A 16,075-nucleotide genomic window follows, 5' to 3' on the forward strand; every position below is an offset into this window, starting at 1 on the left:
AATGAAATAGGCGCAACAGTTTCTTCGTTGGATACGCCCCTCCCCAGTCGCATATAAAATGGAAGCAAGCAGCGCTGCTGGCTTCAGTTTTCCTGCCATTGTCTACGCTTAAGCATATTTGAAAAGTGTCTATTCTGAAATTACCAATTTATGTTTGAAAATGATAAATGTGTAAAGATGCATATTGAGAAACCTCAGCTAGTGACTTTATTTTCTCTGTGTCTGTTTCTGGCCTCCGTGCACCTGCCACGGATAACGGCAAGTGGAGATCGCAACCAGGCACAGCTGCAAGGCAGCAACGATGGTACCCTGCTCATTGAGGCGGCCACAGACCAGAACATAACATTCCGCCTAATGGGCGAGGCAGCCACGCTGCTCCTGAATGACGTGGACATTGTGTCCTTGCTCCAGATGCGTCGTCAAGCATCAGCAGTGCAGTCTGGAGCGACACAGCGCGAACCCTTGTCGCTAGACGCCCTGAAGGAACAGTTTCGTAGCGTTCAAAGTTATCTGACACGACTCGGAGTACGGTTGAGATACATGAACCGTGGCACAAGACGATCACGGCGACTGACGTTCCGGATTATGAAACGTATCCGCGATATGGAAATAACCATAACAAGCCTCGAATCTGACCTGGAAATAGATGAGTGTCTGTCAAGTCCCTGTAAGAATGGCGGCACTTGCTACGACGAATACAAGGCCTTCTACTGCAGCTGTTCCGCCGCCTGGCAAGTGAGTACGTGGGCAAATGGGCGTCTCCATATCCACGAGTCCATTAATATGGGGCGTAATTGAGTATTACAGCGTATGCATCAGTTCTTATCTCAGTTGCAAATTTAAAAACACTACGCTGGTTGAGCCGCAGATTTAATAACCTCAACATACGATATAAATAGTATATATATATAGTTGTTCAATCCTAAACTGATAAACAGTTTTTTAACAACTATCTATCTGTTATTTTATATTTGGTATGATAAACAAATTGAGTTTCGTTTTTAAATCTTATAAGGACATAAATTGGGCAGATTATTCAAAATAGGTTTGAGAGCAGAAAAGGAAGAGAAGAATGATTTTTTTCTGGCAAAAATCGCAAAGTTGCCAGAAGAAATCTATTAATAAATATGCGTTAAAAGTATTTGTTTATTTGTTTTATTTATCCTTTATTTCTTTGACAACTCCAGGGACTGACATGCGAGGACGATGTGGACGAATGCTCGGAATATGCTGGCACCGCCTTGGCTGTTTGCTATAACGATGCACAGTGTATTAATACACCCGGCAGCTATAGGTAAGCAGATAGCAGTAGATAGGAACAGCACCAGGAACTCAGCCTTTAATCCGTAATGCTTTATTTGTGTAGGTGCAACTGTCGCACTGGCTTCTACGGCACCCACTGTCGTCTGCGTCAAAACGCCTGTCTGGCCAATCAGTCCGCCGAGCTGTGCGGCAGCCACGGCACCTGCCTGCCCGCCGCCTCTGCGGGTGGCTTCGTCTGCATCTGCGATCAGGGCTGGACATGGGCGGATACTAATGTCACCACGGCGAGTGCAAGTCCCTGCACACGCGATGTGAATGAATGCTCTCCGGACGTCAATCCGTGTCACAGCGAGTGTATTAATTTGCCGGGCAGCTTTCGCTGTGGCGCCTGCCCGCCGGGCTATACAGGTTGGTCAATGATCGATGAATAGCTGTGGATAGTAAAGCTGAACTTGTTTCAGGTGACGGCAAGTATTGTCGCGATATTAACGAATGTGCCGATGGCAACAACGGTGGCTGCAGCAAACGTCCGAGAGTCAATTGCATTAATACGGAGGGCTCATCTCGCTGCGGACGCTGTCCGCCCGGGTGGACGGGAGATGGTCGCACCTGTACCGAGGCCAAGTCCAACACGTGCCATGGGGAACAAATTTGCCATCCACGTGCACAGTGTGAGTACATCTCCGGTACGGTTGTCTGCAGCTGCCCCCTTGGCTTTTTTGGACATGGTTATGGGGCGGATGGCTGCACGGAGGACTCTGGCCGCAAACCCTGCGACAACCACAGCTGTCTGAACAATGGTACCTGTGTGCTCAGCGGTCGTGGTACCACATGCATCTGTCAACCAGGCTATACAGGTGCCTTGTGCGCCGAGGCTGATGACTGTCATCCAAATCCTTGTCAGAATGGAGGCACTTGTCGTCTACTACCCGGGCGACAGCATCGGTGCTTATGCCCCGCTGGCTACACCGGCAGCACCTGCTCTTATTTGCGCAACTACTGCGGCCGCGTTCTATTCAACGTGGCAGGCAGCATGCAGTTTCCGCCCAGCGAAGACAATAGCAGCAGTGGCTATCACCCTAACGAGCGGTGCGCCTTCATCATACGCACTTGGCGCCGCCGGGTGCTGAACGTCACCTTTGGCATGTTTGACCTACAGCCCAGTGACGATTGTACTAAAGATTATGTCCAGATTCACGATGGTAACACACTGACTGCCCCGCTCATCGGACGCTTCTGTGGCCACGAATTGCCATTTGGCAATGGTACCTTGGTTTCCACCCAGGAGCAACTGTTCTTCTGGTTCCGCTCGGACAATGCAACGCAGGCGCGTGGCTTTAATTTAACATGGAACTCACAGGAATTGGTGTGCGGTGAGCAACTGAGACTGGCTCTGGGCGAGAGTGGAGTTTTGCGTTCGCCCAGCTACCCGGGTAAGGCTCGTCCTAGTCTCGATTGCAGTTGGGACTTGACTGCACCGTTTGGCACTCGGCTGCTATTGCGCTTTTACGAGATTACGCTGGGCAGCAGGATGATCATCAGTCAGTCTGCACCCAACTGCAGCAATGCGGATAATTTGAGTGTCCGTGATGCGGATCGACAGCTTTATTTGGCCTGCCAATCAGTGCAACCTGCACCATTGTACAGTTCATCCAATCTGTTGAACATACACTTTCACACGGACATGTATCGCTCGGACAGCTCCTTTCAACTGCACTACGAGGTTGTTGCGGGTCATCCCGGCTGCGGTGGCGTCTTCACCGAGCGAAGCGGCGTTATCAGTGGCCACATGAACGCCGACCTCTGCTTGTATCGAATTGAACAGCCCGTAGGCACACAGATTCAGCTCAACTTCCATCAAATTAATCTAATGTATTCCAACAATTGTCATCTGCAAAAACTGGAGATATTCGATGGGGCCAGCGATGAGGAGCCGCTGTTGCGTCGTTATTGCGGAGAGCCGAAGTACGGTGAACTGCAGCCGCTAATCTCTAGCAGTAATATTGTACTGGTGCGCTATGAGTACAAATGGGCGGGTCTGGATATGCAAAAGAGCTTTGAGCTCCGCTACAGTCGAGGTAGGCCCTATCACATTGTGAAATCTTTGTAAGATTAAAATCAGTATTTTTTTGTTTGCAGTTTGCATCTACAACTACACCGATGGTGAGGATGGCATTATAACCACTCCCAACTATCCAAATCCTTACCTGGAGAATGTGGATTGTACTTTTTTCATACGAGGAGATTTGGGGAAAAGAATACGCATTAATATAACCGATCTATCGTTAAGCGAAATGCAGCCACCGCCTTCAGAGACTGCTGAACTCTCCATTAATTCTGTAGATCAGTTAAACTACTTAGATGTGAGTATCTTGATGTCCAATAATTGAACATGCAATAATTATGTTTATAATATAGGTTTATCTTTCTCGGAATGAAAGCGACAAGCAACGTTTATTCAAGAACTTGACCAATGTATTGCTGATATCTCATAACAATCAGGCGCGCTTGGTCTTTCACAGTGCAGGCAATCCACAACGTGGTCGTGGTTTGCGTGTGGAATACAGCTTCATTAATGACGCTTGTGGAGGGGTTCTGAGTACGCCAAGTGGAAGAATACCTGATAGGATTTTTAGGCGCTACTGCTTGTGGACCATTGAGACGGTAGGCAGAAAGCATCTCCACATCAGTTTTGAAATGTTGTGGGGTGCTGCGCGCCTTTTCATTTTTGATAACAGCACTGGAACAGAAGCCAAATTGTTGAACACCTATAATATAGGGAGTAGTTCAGAAGAATTACAAATTAATGAATACACTGATTCAAATCTGCTGACAATAATTGTGTCTCCCTATGTGTTTTCGTCCTACTCTATCTACCTATTATATGAGCCGGCTAAGGAAGGTAACTCAATCTCTTACCTTATTTCAAACTGTATACAAGCAGACTATATAACCGCGATTATATTTCAATAGTTTGTGGCGGAAGCTCTGCAGCTCGATACGGAACTATTCAATCACCAAATTGGCCACAAAAATATGGCAGATTAGAAAATTGCTCATGGATTATTAAAGCACCACTTGGCAGTCGAATTGAGCTGATTGTTCAGAATTTTACATTGGAATCAACAGACGCCTGTGAAGATGACTATCTGGAAATAAGGTGAGGCTTAAAATGGAATAGATTAATTTTATAAATTTGACTTGAAGATAACTTTCACACCGTCTTAAAAAATCCTTAATGTTAATTTGTCTCGCTCTCTCTCTACCTCTCTCGCTGTCTCTGTCACAACTTTTTCTGTCGCTCATCCCGCACAGAAATGGCAACCAGGCGACATCACCGCTTATTGGGCGATACTGTGGCAGTCATATACCTCCACGTATTCCATCGTATGGCAATGCCCTGCACGTTTACTTCCGGACGGACTCATTGGTGCAGGAGGCTGGCTTCCATCTAAACTGGCAAATGGCAACCGCTGGCTGTGGTGGAAAACTCAACTCAGCTGTGGGCGCCATCCACTCACCCCACAGCATGGATTTCAATAGTGGTGCAGTTTCATGCGACTGGCAAATTATCGTTGCACAGGGTTCCACTGTGCGGATACAGCTGCAGAGTCAGGATGATGTCTGCAACGGACAGTTGACCATATACGATGGACCCACGACACGTAGTTCGCCAATGTCGCTGAACTGCAGCAGCCCGGGTCAATCGTTGGACCTGGCATCCAGTAGCAACCGAGTGCTGGTGCGCTACAACGTTCCGAAGGAGTCACTCGATGGCATTCGATTCGTTCTGGATTACGCCACAAACTGTCGAGTGCGACTTGAGCAGTTGAGCGGCTCTATCGAAACGCCCAATTTCCCGGACAATTATCCAGCGAACACCAACTGCGAGTGGGATATTCGAGGCGGAGCTCTCAGCAATCGCTTGCAGCTGATCATCTCGCACATGGCCGTAGAGCGAACAGACAGTGGCTTTTGTTATTACGACTACGTTCTGCTGGCCGACTATCGCGATGATCAGCTAATAAACGAGAGTCGTCCGTGCAGTGCAAATCATCTGGACTTCACCAGCGAGGGCAATCGCCTGCTGATAAGTTTTCGCAGCGACGCCTCACAGCAAGCGATGGGCTTCCGCGCCGAGTACAAGCGTCTGGGCTGTGGAGGGGAACTGTTAGGACGAGGTGGCACCTTTGAGACACCCAATGCACCTTATAGCATTGATTTTGACTGCAACTGGTTGATTACGGCGCCCGATGGCTTTCAAATCCGACTGTTGCTGCGTGAAGTGCACATCGAGACGACGCTGCATGACTGCAGCCAGGATGGCCTTACTGTTCTGCCAGGTGGCAATTCATCGCACGTTTTGTTCCGCAGCTGCCAGGTGGAGACCAATGTGCAAACGCTGCTATCGCCGGCCAACGAGCTCCGTGTCCACTTTCACAGTAGTCCGCAACGTGCCCGCAAATACATCAAAGCTACGTATGTCATGGTGCCAGCCTCCTGCGGCGGCTATGTGAGCGTCAGCAATGGTGTCATTACCTCCCCCGGTTTCTACGAGCCAGGCATCCAAATCTATGACAAAGATGTAGAATGCGTTTGGACCATTGAGGTAAGTCGAAAGAATATGCCGGGGTCCTCCTCTTACACACTATTCACATTAATAATGGATAAAAGTCATAATGTGAAGTTGTGAAAATATATGGGAAGCATTTTCTACCACAATTCAACCAGGACCGTCAGTCTGCCTTTTTGTGCCAGGGAATTTTACGGTTTCCTTTATATTGATGAGCTTGTTCTGATCGCATTTCAGGTTGCCGACACCTATGGCTTCCTCTTGAACTTCGAGCAGTTCAACCTGACCGACTCGCCCAACTGCAGCCTTGCCGTGCTGGAGCTCTCCAGCCAAAAGGCCGACAACAGTGGACAGTTCCTTGAGCGAGCCTGTGGCGAGAAGAGTCCAGTCACGGTTCTGGTGCAGAACAAACTGCGCTTGCACTTGCAGGTTTCGGCGGGTAATTGGGCAAGATTCGCACTGCAATATCGGCGGTTCTGCGGCGGTACGCTGTCAGCCGATGAGGGCTATATACGGTCACGACTGGATGAATACTGCTACTGGACAATCAACGGGCCGGAGGGCAGTAAGATCAGTCTAAACATATATCAGCTGGAGTGTCCGCGGTGCACAGCGCCTGAGGGCAACTGTACGGCTGGTCTGCGAGTGATAAATGATGAGGATGGAGTGGAGTATTTTAATCTGTGCCAGGATCATCATGCTAATTTGATTGTGCCAACAAACAGGGTACGCATCCAGACCCGGGGCATTGTCCTGATTGCTCAATATACCAGCATGGAGAACTCCTGCGGTGGCAATATAACTTCTGTGCGTGGCACACTCAGCTCGCCCAACTATCCGGAGAGTTATCCGGCGAACGTGGAATGCGTGTGGCTAATCGAACCCCGTGCTGGGAATGCCCTCGAGCTGAACTTTGAGGCAATGGACCTTGTTGAATCGGATCATTGCAATGCAGACTTCTTAGAGGTGCGTGCCGGCTTACTGGATTCCATCCTGGGTCTGTACTGTGGCACGGAGTTGCCCGCTGCACCATTAATAGCCAGGGGACAGGTGTGGCTCAAGTTCCGCAGTCAGCCCGGTAGCAGTGCCAACGGATTCAAGCTGCGCTGGAATTATGGTAAGTGGGTGGAACCCCATATTGAAATCACATTTAAATCACATTTAATTCCGACACTGGTATGCAGTGCACGACCAGGAGTTGACGGAAGGTACCGATGGCATCATTGAATCGCCACCAACGCTGGCGGTTCGCGGTGATGATCAACCTTACAGCTGGCGTATCTTCATGGAGCGTACCCGAGTTCTGACTCTTGATTTCAAGTATTACAGCACAGGACTCCAGGTAAGCAGGCTCTATTACACCCGTAATTAAAGCTAGTAACTTCATCCTGGTACCTCTTGCAGCTTTTTGATGGCTTCGATGACAGTGCGCTGGCTATTAGCATACAACCCTCACCCTGGCTGTTTACCTCGAGCAGCAATGTGATCTACTTGAGGACTGTCAATACGGATTTCGATGCCTTCCGACTGCAGTGGCGTGTCCTGCACAGCGAATCTCTGGTACCAAATGTGACGCTAAAGAGCAAAGAATGCAACGAGGTCTACATAATGGACAATAGTCCGATAGCAATCAAATCACCTGGCTATCCGCAGGGCTACAAGCCGAACTTGAACTGTGAGTGGACCTTCAAGCCATCGAATCCCACACAACATGTCTTTGTACTACTCTATGATGTGCGGCTCGAGGTTATGGATCAGTGTTCAGTTGATTATCTAATCGTGCAGAGCTCTAACAATCTGGTCGATTGGCAGGAGCGGCTGCGCATGTGCAATAGTAGTGTCGATACGGGTCGTCCCATACAGCGAATAGATGGCACTCCAAATTTGCAGCTAAAGTTTGTCACAGACGCAACAGTCAATGGAACCGGCTTCAGATCTGTGGTGTCTACAGATTGTGGCTCCAACATGACCGGCTCCGTGGGCACCATTGTCGACTCATTCTTTATGCGGCGCCCAGATAGCCCTTGCGAATGGTCCATCGAGGTGCGACCCGGCAGAGTCATTGACTTTACCATTGAATACAATGGAGCACCACGTAATGCCAGTTGCTCGATCTATGGCTTAATTAATGATGGATTGGATGTTGGGGCGCCACTGCTGAAGCCGGGTAAGTTCTGCAATCAGTTGGGCTTCGCAACGACTAGCTTTCGCACGAGCGGACCGCATGCGCACATTAGGTACTTCATGGCTCCGAGCACGGGCATCGTGAATCCGCTACAAAACCAATGGAATCTCACGTACCGTGAGTTCAGTGAATGCGACGGTGAAGTGCGTCTAACCCACCTGGCGAGCAGCTATAACATCAGCACACCTGGCTATCCCTACTACCCGCATCCGCACACCGATTGCACCTGGGTGATCATTGCTCCACCCGGCGAAACAATTGCCGCCAACTTTGTGGATGACTTTGCCTTGAGTATGCGGTATTGCGATCAGGAATACGTTGAACTCTTCGATGGCTCCACAACGCTGGCACGCCGTTTGTTGCGCACTTGCGTCCGCCCGGGAACGACGCACAGCTCGGGTAGTCTACTCCTGGTGCACTATCAAACGCAACTGAATGAGCCGCAAGGCGGCTTCCGTTTGAGCGTGTCACTCAGCAGTTGCGGTGGACAGTATAACTCTGCCAGTGGCATCATTAAATCCGAGCATTACCCAGCTTTGGGTGCCTATTCCATGCCGGCTGTGTGCGAGTACATCATCAAGACCCCAATGGACACCCAAATCCAACTAAACTTTAGTGATCTGCATTTGCCGTTCGATGGCGCGGAGGAATCCATTGACCGCATTGAACTATTGGATCTGACGAATCAGCGCCAAATCCTTATTACACTATTCAGCAATGTGAGCGTACCCTATAATATCAAACTGGCCACAAATGAGTTGGCACTGCGCCTCGTCACGGTAAAGACGGTGCACAGCTATCGGGGATTCCAGCTGCAGTATATGGCAACGAAGACCTCCTGCTTCCGGGACGTGACAGCTGCGTCCGGCGACTTGGAAATATATAGAGAACAGGGCCAGATCAACAGGCTGAGAAATTGTCAATGGCGTATAACGGTGCCCAAAGGGCAACGAGTGCGTCTGGAACTACTTAATCTATCCGAGTTAATTGTTTCCAGAACTCCACGGTAAGTGAATTTTGTGGATTACAAAAAATGTATTTATATTAATGTCGTAAGAAAAGTGTATCCTATATTAGGAGGTCTTATTTTGGTCATGGTTTGGCAATGAGAAAGACGTTCGCTTTTTACAATGATCTCAACCAGCGTTCGAAGATAATCGACTTCGAATTGGGTGCATACAGTGGAAATGGGATCATAGAGTCGACGGATAACTTTATGTTGGCCCGGTTCATGCTGACTTCAGAAAATGTAATAGTCCCATTTCGAGCACGATTTAGCTCCAACCAATCCTCGCCATGTCCGCCGAATATTGGCAGCCAGGCGTCTGGCATCGTGTCCAACCAGGAGCTCATTGATCTGCCCACCTATTACTGTAATGTTCGCTTTATGGCCGAGCCCGGAGTGACGCTCAGCTTCCGAGTGGAGGGTCTGCTGACACCTCAGACAACTATCACATTTTATGATTATATGGGACCGACTTTTATATCAGTGAGAATGAGCAATTACACCGTCTCGATGGCCACCACCGCCGGTTACATAATGCTATTAGGTAGGCCTGGCGGGAGTCAACAGCGTTTCCGTATAACATACAATCGATACTCTTGTGGTGGGCAGCTGAGCCTCACGGAGGGCACCACCGTTGAGCTGCCTCCATTGAGCGAACACTTTGGCCCGTTGGAGTGCGTGTGGATGCTACAGGATAGCATTGGCTATGAACTGAGGGGGAATGTGAGCTTCAGCGATAGCTGCGACCGGGAGTATTTGACGCTAAGCACTGGGAGAAACCTGGCTGAAACTATGTTGGCTAGGATCTGTGGTGAGGCGACGGAGATGAACACCACACTCCTTCAAATGTCGAATACCAAACTAACCTATCATGCGACACAGTATCGGGGTGGCAGAAGTCAATTCCTGGTGCAGGCAAGCAGACCCAAATCCCTTGGCGGCTGGGGCAACATAATCGAGGTGGGAATGCAGCCAATACCGTCGATCGTCGTTGATGCGGGCAGCTATCGCAATAACATGGAGCTCGGCTGGGAATTTCGGGCTGGGAGTAGTATATCGCTGCGCGTGGTATTCCAGGGTAGATTCTTCATTGAGTTGTCGCCCAATTGCACCAACGATTATCTGCAGATCTTCACCTACGATCTACCAGTATGGAAACCGATTGCCAAATACTGCGGTCGAGAGCTCCCACAGCCGTTGCATGTACCGAGCAGCCAAATGCGCATTGTGTTCCGCACAAATGGGAATATCACAGGCGATGGCTTCACTTTTGTCGTTCGCTCTAGCTGCGATGCCAAGCTGCAGGCCAGCACAGAGGTGCAAAAATTTACCCACGCACCAAATGTTCGGGGCCGATGGCGGAGTGAGAACTGCACATTTGAGATTACCACCGATACCAAGCACCAGCTGCTGGTGAGTGTGAAGAGCAAAGGCAGGACATCCTGGTCCCAGTTGACCTGTGATTTGAACAACTTTGAGGCATATCGCCAAGTGGCCGACAAGGAGGAGCGCATTGGTAATTTCTGCCCGAACTTTGAGGTGAGTGGGTATGGACGCGTGCGCCTAAACTATATCCACAAGAACTCAATAAATCGACCCTTTGAGCTGCAATATCAACTGATTGGCTGCGGTGGCGATTATAGGGCACCATTTACGTTGCGTCCACCGATTGGCGAGACCGAAGGCAGCTATGCGATTGAAGAGACCTGTGAATGGCATGTGACGGCGCCGCCGCAGCATGCGATATTTTTGCGCTTCAAGTACTTTGATATTGAACGCACCGAGGACTGTCTCCACGACCAGGTGAGCATCTATCGCGGCACTTCATTGTGGATTAAGGAGCAGAGTGTCGCCTGCCTGTGCGGCAATCTCAGCGAGCCCACCGTCATGGTGGACAGCAATCAGGCTGTAATTTTTGCTAAATTGTCGGGCTTCATTAGTTCCGTGGGACGTGGCTTCCTTGCCACCGTGCACTTCACTCCGAACTGCAATGAGCGGTTGCGGTTTAGTGAGGGCAACACGCGGATGAGTTTGGTGCGTCAATATCAAGTCAATGGCACCAGCGACAACGATCTTCAATGCTATTTCCGAGCCATGGCATCGATGGGCTCTCGGCTTTCCGTGTGGCTAAAGCATCTGCAGTTGAATGCCAAACCATGCGAAAGGCTACCATGCAATTCACTGGAGGTGATCGATGGCTTTGATTTTGACAGTGTCAGCTTAGGCAAATACCATTCCGATATTGGCAACGGCACAAAACTCTACAGCTCGACATCGAATCTTCTGATTAAGCTGAGCGGATCTGTGGCCCAACCAAATGGCATCAGTTTTGAATTGATACTGGAAATGGAGTACACTGTCTGTGGACAATTGGATTATAACCTGGTCTCCAATGAGGTGAATACAATCTTTCACTTACATTACAATCCTGCATTCAATTTGTATTCTTTTTTTTAGACTGTCAATCTTCGCCTGAACTCGGATAACATATCCAAGAACTATGAGGGCAGCATCCATTGCCATTGGCACTTCACTGCAGATGACCAAATACAAATCCACATAAACTCTGTGCAGCTACAGGGTATCTCCCAATTGACTGGAAAATGCATTGATTATCTTCTAGTTAAACCAGAACTCGTTAGTTTCATATTAATGTGTTTGGCTTGTTCAAGTTAATAATATTACCATAATATTTTAGGAACATTCCAAGTATTATTGTGGTCAGTTTAATAATACCGTTTTGGATATACCAAGCGGCAACTTCGACATAACATTCCACAGCAATGGACAAGCGTCAATGTTTTGGTTGGATTTATCAATTAAGAAGAAAGCACGTAAGTTAATATCTCATAAGGACACTAAGAACATTTTAATATAATTATTAATTAAATTGCAATTGTAGTTAGTCAAACCTTTGTTGCTAAATTTTTAAAACCTGATATCTAATTAAACATTGATGATTATATTTTAGATTGTAATCGTACTTTCAACGCACTGAATGGCGGGATCCAGTTTTATACCATCGAAGCAGACGATCCTGATAATTGCGTAAATTATATAAGGGTTCCAGAAGGATACTCCTTGACATTAGAAATAATGTTTTTGCACTTCAAGTTCCACACAAATCAATTCTTTAATGTATGTATTATGCTATGTTGCCATGTCTACTCGAAAGCATTTCTGCAATATGCAAAATATATTTATAAATAGATGACGGACCTACGGACAAATCGTTCAGTTTATAGTGTGAGTGGCGACAATTTTATTTCGTTTGAAACCGTACACACCAACACAAATGCGATACGTCTATTGGGCGTGGGATTGAGATTTCTCCAATTGTTTTATTACGCGACAAGTAACACACTACCCGCGGGCTGTGGCGGCGACCTAACCGCTTTGGAGGGTCAATTTTCGAATCCTGCCTACGATAATCGTAACTACTCGGACTGCAGCTGGCGAATATCCGTACCAGCTGGCAATACACTGTATTTGACTTTCAGGAGTAAGCTATCCACATTATTTGCTTTATAATATAAACGATTATTTAAAACATCCCCTTATTTCTTTAGCATTTAATATGGGCTCAGAAAGCAATTGTCAACTCGATAATATCAAAATATACCAAATAATGCCCGACAACAGCGAAATATTGCGACATACCTTATGTGGATCGGATCCGCTGGAACCACTTCAGGCCAACTATAATCGGTTAAGGATAGACGCTAAGAAATCTCCAAACTTTGATGGAATTGGTTTTCAATTATCCTACAGTTCCACATATGAATGATTTCATTTGCTAAAAGAAATTATTATGTACAGCAAAGACCCTTATAGTATTCAATTCAATGTCTTGTGTTTAATCTTAATATCAGTTCTGCACTAAAATAAATATCAAGAATCGAAACGATTTTACAATTTCCTTTCAGATCTTAATTCAATAACTTAATCTTAATGTTTGCTTTTTTTTTTCTTGTGCTTGTCGCTCTTCTTAGACTTTTTCTTTGACTTCTGTTTAGATTTCTTGGACTTTTTGGAGCTGGCCTTCTTGTGTGACCTTTTGGCCTTTGATTTCTTTGCCTTGGCGTTGCTGCCGTCGCTGCTACTAGAGTCGATGCTATCCTCATCGCTATCATCACTACTGCTCATCATGCGTTCTACCCAATTCTCAGTTTTACGTTTACTGGGAGCATGCTGTTGCCACAACTGTTGCAGCTTGGCATCGATGCTGGCCTCGGCACAGCTCGCTGTTTTTTGCTTTGGCTGACTGATTGGTAACCGTGGTCCATAGAGTTGCTCGGCAGGCACTTCAGCCATGGCCAGTTCCTTGTCATTTCTCAGCCGCTCTTCGCGTGATTTGTACGCGATTTTTAATTTGTTGCCTTCGATTGGCGCAAACTTTGTTGGCGCCGTCTCTGCTGGCTTATCTTCTTGCTTCTCCGCTGGTTTAAACAGTGCCGCAAATATGCCACGTGGTGGCGAGGTATTGCGCAACACATTGGCAGCAGCCGCGGATGTGCCAGCGATGGGCAAACCGAGGGCAGCCTGCATAGCAGCCAATTTTTCATCAGCGGTCTGCTCCTCCTCAGCTGGTGCTGTATCCATCTGATCCTCGTCGTCGTCGTCGAATATGCTCTTGAAGAGATCAACCTTTTCCGAAATTGGTTTATTGCGCGCCGCATCCACAGCGTGCTCTAGTGGCGTTCTCGGTACAAAAGTAGGCTTGACCGCTGCCGCAGCCTGCTTCGGTTCTACAGACAAACCTGGTTGCTCCTTTATTTGCTGCTGCTCCTCCTCCTTATCAGGAGGAGGTGGCAGCGATGGCGTTAGTCGCTTCTGCTGCTTGGACACCTCTATGTGCTTGGGAATTATGCTGGGAGTTTGGAAATTTTCTTTGGTATTGATCGAAGTTTCCAAGTAATCGAATATAGACATTTTAGACTTGGCTTTTGGTTCCTTTTCGGCATCCGGTAGAGCACCACCAAAGGGTTCCGCAATATTGTAGCGCTTACACAGCAATGCGCTAGGTTTCCACATCGTCTTTGTGCGTTCCATAGCAATTTTACGTTGTTCCGCCGGCTGAACTGACACCTGCGCTTTCTGCGCCTGCACCGTCACCTCAGAGACGAATCTATCGAGCATAAGACCAGCCAGCGGTCTATATATTTTCGCGGCTTGTACAAATTCCTTTTTTTCCATTTCGCGATCCCACAGTGAAAGCGTCACCGGTTGCAAGTCGGCCAGAAATGCTGTGATCTCTGTGTCATCTTGCAGATTGGAGGCCAGAAACTTCTCATAGCGCAGCTGCTTAGCCTCATCAGCCAGGAAGGGCTTGAATCCGGTGGTGGGCGTGCTGGAAGCTGCAATAAAAAAACAAGCACTTAAAGATCTGCGTCATCAAATGTTTTTATTGTCTACATACCCAAGTTTTTGGTTTTGGCGGTAGCCTGCTCCAAAATCACCGAATTAGATTGCTGCAGCTCTTTGCTGAGTTCTGGCGGCGGCGTTGTTGTTGGCTGCTCCTCTCCAGTTGTGGTGATGAGGCCACCCTTTGTAAAGTTATTGCTCTTGGAGCTAATGAGCTCCAGTAAAGATTTGCCGCGTTCCTGTTGGCTACTGACACTCGTTCCCGTCTTGAACGGGTTCTTTTTCGCCTGTGACTCACCCAGCAGCTGAGCGCGCTGCTCCGGATTGAGATCGTGCCTGCCCAGGCCGGCTTTCTTATGCTCCGTTGTCGCGGCCAGTTTTCGTGCACGCTCCGCATCGAGGGGAGTAAAACGACTACGGCGCAGCAACCAATTGCGTGGTTGAAAGTCACGGGGCAAATCGATAGCAAATGGTTTGGTGTGGGTGGTATTGCGCTTGTCTTCGCAGAAGCCATCAATGACATGGCGTTGCTGGACGTGTTGAGTCTTCTTCTGCTTCGGCTGTTTGTCGGCCAGCGAGAAGTCGTAGCGCGTCATGTCGTCCCTGGCATAGATGTCGTCGTCTTCCTCCTCGAAGGCACCCACGCCAAATGCTTGGCCGCGTATAGACAACTGTTTCTGCTTGGCCGCCATCTCCAGTTGGCCAAAGAGATTAATATGTTGCATTGGCGCTCCACTTATGTCGCTGGCCTTGGACAGCACTGGGGCACGACTCAGTCCAGAGTAGCTCATGCCAAAGCGATTGTCTTTGGGTGTATAAAATGCAGGTTCATAATCATCAGGAGCAAAGGTTATTTCTTCATCCTCTTCTTCGTTTTCCTCGTTCTCGTCGTCATCACACTCAGAGTTTCTTGATTTATCATTGTTGGGCAATCCTTCGGCCCCGTAGTGCTCCAGCAGATACTTTTCCCTCTGATTGCGAGTGGTTGCCAGGCGCTTTTCCTTACGCGTTTGCCGTGGACCCACACCCTGGCCGGGCTTCCAGCCCATGCTTTTCAGTATGCGCACGGCAACCTTATCGCGTACGGGACGCAACAGTTGCTCAAGCACAGGCACTCCAGGTATTGGCCCAGTGACTTCTGGCTGCATTAGTTTGCGTTTACGCTGACCGGTGCGCTGTTCCTGCTCGCTCTCTTTGGCGAATTCATCGCGCGTCCGTATGCCCTGTGGAGCAATGCCAAATTCGCCCAGATCTTCCTTGTCCATGAAGTCTTCTGGGCGTTGTTGCACTTTGCTGGCCTTTTCGCCGCGCGAGCTCTTGAAATTCTGTGGTGTCCAGCCCTCCAGTGAGCCGACTGTGTTCCAAAAACCGGCGCTAAAGCCGCCGGTGAATGCACCATGAAATCGCCGCTTACCATTTTCATCCTTCACAATTTGATCCTCAATCATCAACGGCTTCTTGGCGGGCACCTCATCTGTAAAAGTTCATCATTTGTGTGTGCTTCTCTTAGTATCGACATACTTACCCTTTTCGAGCGGTTCTAAGGGAGTGCCGAAGCGGTGCAGATACTCCTCCTCATCCATTATTGGAATATATAAGTGACCTTTTAAGAAATTACCAATTTGCGCACAATTTTCGCTTCCTCCACCTTTGCGCTCAGCTGGCTGAATAAACGTAAACAAAG

At 48.3% G+C, this 16,075-nt stretch overlaps 2 protein-coding genes across 3 annotated transcripts; one reads left to right on the forward strand and one right to left on the reverse strand.

The window, feature by feature from the left end:
- The first annotated feature begins 142 nt into the window (after window positions 1–142).
- LOC6557945 (cubilin homolog) lies at window positions 143–12,931 on the forward strand. 2 transcript variants are annotated; one of them, XM_032735164.2, is made up of 17 exons: window positions 143–735; window positions 1,188–1,294; window positions 1,367–1,671; window positions 1,725–3,341; window positions 3,403–3,626; window positions 3,682–4,165; window positions 4,237–4,423; window positions 4,579–5,872; window positions 6,074–6,953; window positions 7,021–7,178; window positions 7,241–9,027; window positions 9,084–11,424; window positions 11,485–11,664; window positions 11,726–11,861; window positions 11,999–12,165; window positions 12,238–12,529; window positions 12,597–12,931. In XM_032735164.2, the coding sequence occupies exons 1-17, from the start codon at window positions 151–153 to the stop codon at window positions 12,812–12,814; spliced, it is 10,962 nt and encodes a 3,653-aa protein (XP_032591055.1). In that variant the 5' UTR covers window positions 143–150; the 3' UTR covers window positions 12,815–12,931. The 2 variants fall into 2 exon arrangements, with proteins under 2 accessions (XP_032591055.1, XP_032591059.1); XM_032735168.2 differs by having other exon boundaries at window positions 9,099–11,424.
- On the reverse strand, window positions 12,881–16,061 carry LOC6557879 (G patch domain-containing protein 1 homolog). The gene is made up of 3 exons (XM_001984271.2): window positions 15,917–16,061; window positions 14,447–15,865; window positions 12,881–14,384 (listed from the first exon to the last, which is right to left on the reverse strand). Exons 1-3 carry the CDS (start codon window positions 15,972–15,974, stop codon window positions 12,976–12,978), a joined length of 2,886 nt encoding a protein of 961 aa, XP_001984307.1. The 5' UTR covers window positions 15,975–16,061; the 3' UTR covers window positions 12,881–12,975.
- Window positions 16,062–16,075: the final 14 nt, after the last annotated feature.

The sequence above is a fragment of the Drosophila grimshawi genome, unplaced genomic scaffold (assembly GCF_018153295.1).
Source record: "Drosophila grimshawi isolate 15287-2541.00 unplaced genomic scaffold, ASM1815329v1 contig_44, whole genome shotgun sequence".
NCBI classification, from domain to species: Eukaryota; Metazoa; Arthropoda; class Insecta; order Diptera; family Drosophilidae; genus Drosophila; species Drosophila grimshawi.